Source organism: Dicentrarchus labrax, unplaced genomic scaffold (genome assembly GCF_905237075.1).
Source record: "Dicentrarchus labrax unplaced genomic scaffold, dlabrax2021, whole genome shotgun sequence".
In the NCBI taxonomy this organism is placed as follows: Eukaryota; Metazoa; Chordata; class Actinopteri; family Moronidae; genus Dicentrarchus; species Dicentrarchus labrax.
Window position 1 is genome coordinate 555001 of NW_026136875.1, and position 6196 is coordinate 561196.

Below are 6196 nucleotides of genomic sequence, written 5' to 3' on the forward strand. Positions count from 1 at the left end.
CCTTTAATGCCAATTTGATGCTCAAGTCTCTCCAAAAGAATATCATGGTCAATGGTGTCAAATGCAGCACTAAGATCTAATAATACAAGTACAGAGACAAGTCCACTGTCAGAAGCAATCAGAAGGTCATTATTAACTTTAACCAGAGCTGTCTCTGTGCTATGATGAACTCTAAATCCTGACTGAAAATCCTCAAATAAACTATTGTTATGTAGAAAGTCACACAACTCTTTGGCGACTACTTTCTCCAGAATCTTAGAGAGGAAGGGGAGGTTAGAGATCGGTCTATAGTTGGCTAAAACCCCTGGGTCAAGAGTGGGCTTTTTAAGAAGGGGTTTAATTACAGCTACTTTAAAGGACTGTGGTACATATCCTGATAATAAAGAAAGATTAATCATATCCAGTAAAGAAGTGCCAATTAAGGGAACAACTTCTTTAAGCAGCCTAGTTGGGATCGGGTCTAATAGACAGGTTGATGGCTTCGATGAAGAAATGATTGAAGTTAACTGATGAAGATCGATAGCAGAAAAACTGTCTAAATATATATCTGAGTTTACATTGACAGAAGTCCCTGAACTTGGAGAGCCACTGATAACTGTTGATGGCAGTTGGTGATTAATTTTTCTCTAATAGTAATAATTTTATTATAGAAGAAGCTCATGAAGTCATTGCTACTTAAGTTTATGGGGATATGTGGCTCGATAGAGCTGTGACTCTCTGTCAGCCTGGCTACAGTGCTGAAGGGGAACCTAGGGTTGATCTTATTTTCTTCAATTAGTGCTGAGTAATAGGCTCCTCTGGCATTACGGAGGGCCTTTCTATAAGTTTTAAGATCATCTTGCCAATTTGAGCGATATTCTGATAATTTGGAAGAGCGCCATTTCCTTTCAGATTTCCTAGCTATTTGCTTTAACTGGCGGGTTTGGTGGTTATACCAAGGTGCTAGTCTCCTATGTTTTAATAATTTCCTTTTTATAGGAGCGATAGAGTCTAATGTTGATCGTAGTGAGCCTGTAGCACTATCAACAAGATTATCAATTTTGGAGGGACTAAAGTTATTATTTATATCCATTCAGATAGAATTTTGCTAGCAATAACGTTAGTAAGCAAGCTAAGTGTGTGTGCGTAACCTGCAAACAGCAGCCAGATCAGCCTCTGCAGGCTGGATGAAGCTAGCTGAAGCTAACGTTAGCATGCTTTCTTTCTATACAGCTTAATATCTGAAATATATGAAGGATGATCAGAGACTGAGACCTCCAGTGTCCTTGAAGAGAAACTGATGAATCCACAGAGAAACACTGATTAATGACCAACACACACACACATATACAGCAGGTGTGTGTGTGTGTGTGTGTGTGTGTGTGTGTGTGTGTGTGTGTGTTCTGCCTGTCAAATCATCATCATCATCATCTTCTCCTGCTGTGTTGTCCTGATGCTGCAGTGTGATTGGTTACTGAGTCGGTGGGCCTGAACGCCTTTAAAACAAAACACCATTTATCTCACACACACACACACACACACACACACACACTCATTGTCACTCTCACACACACACACACACACACACACACACACACACACACACACACACACACACACACTCTCACACACACACACACACACACACACACACACACACACTCACTCTCACACACACACACACACACACACACACACACACACACTCATTGTCACTCACACACACACACACACACACACACACACACACACACACACACACACTCACTCTCACACACACACACACACACACACACACACACACTCACACACACACACACACACACACACACACACACACACACACACTCACACACACACACACACAAACACACACACACACACACACAGCCGTAGTTCCTCAGTATTTTGATAAAGTTTGGAAACGACTGTCAGGTCATCAGATGATTTTTTTTCTCTGTAGATTTGGTCCACCTCACCTGTCAGTCAGTTGGCTCCGCCTACGAGGACCTGTCGCCAGTGGTTACCAGGATGTTCCGCACCCCAGAGTCACATGACCAAGGTACCTCTCTCTCTCTCTTTAATAAATGATACTCTCTCTATCCTGTAAACTTCCTCTTCTCTCTGACCTCCTCCTCTCTTTGATTCATTCATCATGTTCTTCCTTTAATTATAACACGAACAAGCTGCACACACACACACACACACACACACACACACACACACACCTGCAGGATGGATGGATGCAGGTATGGAGAGATTCATCAGAGCTGATGAGAGAGGAGGAGAGACCTGGTATTAACTGTTATTAGTAATATTATTAATGATCAGTGTATCTTTACTACCAGACTGACAGAGCCTCTGATCACCAGATCAATATCAATATCAGAACTCAGTAGTTATTGATCAAAAAAACTAATCTAAGCAGATGGATGATGTTCAGTGTGATGAAGATGAAGATGAAGATGTGTGAGCATTAACGTGTGTGTATGTTAATCTGACATTTAAACATTTAAAGGACGCTGAGCTGCTCCTCCCGACACCAACAGCTCCATATTTTTATTTATTGATCAACTATAATAACGTATAACACACTTCTGTAATTAATGTTAAAGAGTTCGGTCTAGACCTGCTCTATTTGAAAAGTGTCCTGAGATAACTTCTGTTATGAATTGGCGCTATACAAATAAAATTGAATTGAATTGAATTGAACTTCTGACGTCCTCCGGCTGCTCAGCTTCCACTCTCTGCTGCTGTATCTGCTGTTAGTGGGCGACAGAACCGGGCTCAGCAGACGGACCGGGATCGAACACAGCCTCCGAGACCGACAGGGAATAACGTTAAAGTACCGAGGTCAGTTACAGAGTTTCTGATGGACAGATTAATCAGTAGCCAACTGCTAGCTGCTGTTAGCTGGACAGCTAAGCTAACTGACTCAGTCCCGGGACTCCAGGAGCCAAACCCAGCTAGTCCCTCCCTACTTCCTGTTTTTACAGGAAACACTTCCTGTGAACTTGTCCCAGTTTGATAATTGAATTATTGATATTGTATTAGTATTAGATTCAGTAACAGTGATCAATAGAAGAGGTTTAATGCAGCTTTATTGATCCTGATGAACAGACAGAAACTGTTAGTCTGCTCCTCCTCTAATTGACATTTGACTAACAACCTGTCTGACATTTTACCCTCCTCCTCCTCCTCCTCTTTCTTTTTTTTCGTCTCTTCCTGCCTTTGAAATGGTCGCCGTAGTGACAGAAGTCTTTGAAGACGTCTGTTTGTTCAGTGTTTGCAATAATGTGATGCTACATTCAGGAGCTTTTAAGCAGAACCAAGAAACATGGTCCTGTTTGATGTTTGAGGAATGATTTTAAGGTTTTACTGAATACTCTTAAGGCTCTACGACGTCTGAAGGACTCACACTGTTACTTCCTCTGTGTGGGAATCTGATGTTTTGGAGAGCCAATCACGGGTTCCCACACGTCCTGGAAAACCTGGAAATGTAGGGACTGGAAATTAATTAAACTAAGCAAATATGTTGGAAATAATCTGTGTTGTCCTGGAACATTTTAATTGTATTTGAGCTGCAGATTCGGTTGAGCTGCACAATGTGGTAAAAACATATATATAACAGATGATTTGATTCATGATTAATGCGAGTTATCAATCTTAAATCAGGAGAACTGCTTTGTATCAAGAAAATAGTAAGTTTGTTGTTTTTCTTTTTATATGATTTCATCTAAACGACTTTAGCTTCAAAGTAATGCAATCTACAATGCTTAGTAGTTTTAATTTGTGTTTTGGCTCATCCACTATGGAGGGGGGAGGTTATGACCTATACTGCAACCAGCCACTGGGGGGCAATAGAGGTGTTCTGGCTTCTTTTCTGTGTATCTGTCTGTATAAACAGTGTTAGGCTATATGAAGTGAAAATAAGTTACCAACATAGAACAAAGAATCGTCTGCGTACAGGGAGATAAAACTTTGTCTATGTGCTGTGATTTCTGTATTTTCTGTCATAAGACAAATAAGACTGTAAACCACTCCAGACAGTCAGATTGACTTTTATTATTGTGTCAGACTGCATTAGCTTTAGCATAAAAAAGGCTAAAATATTATGATAAGAATAAAAAAAACAATTTAAAGAAATACGAAACTTTGAATATTCCGTAATTAAACATACAACAGATAATTCAAACTAAATGTTAAAATATGTGAATGTTAACTGCCTGCCTGTCTGTCTGCCTGCAGAAACCTGCCCGTCTGTCCTCTGGTGTCTGTACTTCAACATGACCGACGGTTCAGGGCTGGAGGCTGAAGGTCACAACCTCCCGTCTAACGTGTACGTCTGCTCCGGACCGGATGGAGATCTGGGTCACGAACTCGCCATCAGACAGGTGCGACACACACACAAGTCTCCTCTGACTGTTGATTGGCTTGTTGCCATGGTTACACAAGTGATATTAACACGTTCAATATTTAGATTGTAATTGGCTTCATTAGCAGGACGAATATTAAGCAGTGAATAAACCTACAAACCACTTTTTCCAGCTGACTGATTAAAACAGCTGTAGGATGTGTCGTAATCGGTTAGTGTGGTAATTAGAGTAATTAGAGTAATAAAGAGTAACAACCTAACTTTTGAACCTGGACATTATTTCCATGTTTTTGTGTCAAAATGACGAATGAGGACAATTCAGTGAGAGTGCTGCAGCTGCAAAACGAACTATAATCCTTATAGGCAGTTACCACTTGACAAGCCCTGCCCCCTTTTGCTCTGTGGTCCAGTCACAGTTGAGTGAGCCTCGGTCAACTTCCTTCTTTCCTGTACTTAGTGATGCTATGCTAGGCTAATCTACGTTGGGAAGACACCCACATTTTGAAGATGGTTGAAATATAAAAGAGATAAATATATAGTCACATCTTAAGTAAGATTATCTTTTGCTAACATTAGCTAACGTAATTTTGTATATATTATATATAGCAATAGATTTTCAGCTCTGGATCAGGTCAGTGCTTTTCCTTAAGGGAGCCTGGAATAAACTGAATATTTTATATTATTTCATATTATACTCAACTGTACACAAGAACTGCTGAAGTTATTTAAATTATTTTTACATTTACAGTATATTTTACGTTTTTTAAAATTTCAGGAACTTTTAATTCTGTTTTCAGTCATATTTATTTACTAAGCTTCGTTTTGGACAAATTCACTGTCGACTATCAGCCCTAACAGAGAGGTGGTGTCTGTAGGTTGTTTTTAAGAAATAAATGGGTTATTTTTAGGCCAGATCTTGAATTGAGTGATTGATTGATTGATTGATTGATTTCAATGTCTGTTCAGGCCGAGTCAATCTTCCAGAAGATTCTTCCAGAGGAGGATTTCTGTCCTCCTGCTCCGAACCCTGAAGACATCATCTACGACGGAGACAACACCTCCTCCTCCGCGGGAGGAGAGGAGGAGAAAGAGGAGAACGATGGAGTGGCAGAGGAAGAGAAACAGGAGGAGGAGAAGGAGATGTTGGAGGAGGAGAAGGAGATGTTGGAGGAGGAGAAGGAGATGTTGGAGGAGGAGAAGGAGATGTTGGAGGAGGAAAAGGAGGTGTTGGAGGAACAGAACCTTCAGACTGAAGAGTAATAAAGTGAACATCACAAACCTTCCATTAAGCCAAACCCTCCTGCAGTGGATTGTGGGTAACAGTTGCCTTCATGTATTATTGTTTTAAATCTTTATTATTTTTCTATGATTTGTAATTTTCTTTCTGTCTTATTTAAATATGATTTCTTCTGTTCTGTGGAAACATTAAAGCTTCAACAGCAACAAACTGTCTCACTGTTTAATCTTTATTCTCTGATGCTTCAGTGTCGGTCTGCATGTAAATCCACCAGCAGACAGGAATCTGTATATATATCTATATATCTATATACAGTATGTATGTATGTGTGTATATATATATATATATATATATATACATATATAAACAGTATCTAGATATCTCTATATAAAGACAGAAGTAATATTTCATAAAATCCTTTAATATTCTCAGAAACCGTCCATGTTGTCTTCAAATGAACTTTTTAAAATCCTGAATGTGTTATTTAATCATTTGGTTTAAATGTTAGAAACAGAATTAATTTGAAGTAATCTTGTTAAAGTTATAATAAGTTATAATAATCATTGTCTGTTGATCATAAACCATAAAGACGTCCAACGTGTCAC

The 6196-nt window shown here is 39.4% G+C and overlaps 1 protein-coding gene across 9 annotated transcripts in view; it reads left to right on the forward strand.

Annotated features, from left to right (window-relative positions):
• Positions 1-5801, forward strand: part of chm (CHM Rab escort protein) — a 24579-nt gene extending 18778 nt beyond the window's left edge. For 5 of the 9 annotated variants that reach the window (XM_051394786.1, XM_051394787.1, XM_051394783.1 and 2 more), the window contains 4 exons: positions 1943-2041; positions 2749-2832; positions 4228-4373; positions 5321-5801. In XM_051394786.1, the coding sequence (XP_051250746.1) occupies positions 1943-2041; positions 2749-2832; positions 4228-4373; positions 5321-5614 (623 nt within the window). In that variant the 3' untranslated portion in view covers positions 5615-5801. Of the gene's footprint in view, positions 1-1942; positions 2042-2716; positions 2833-4227; positions 4374-5320 lie in introns of those variants that run through there. The other 4 variants (XM_051394788.1, XM_051394781.1, XM_051394785.1 and 1 more) reach the window with 3 other exon arrangements.
• Positions 5802-6196: the final 395 nt, after the last annotated feature.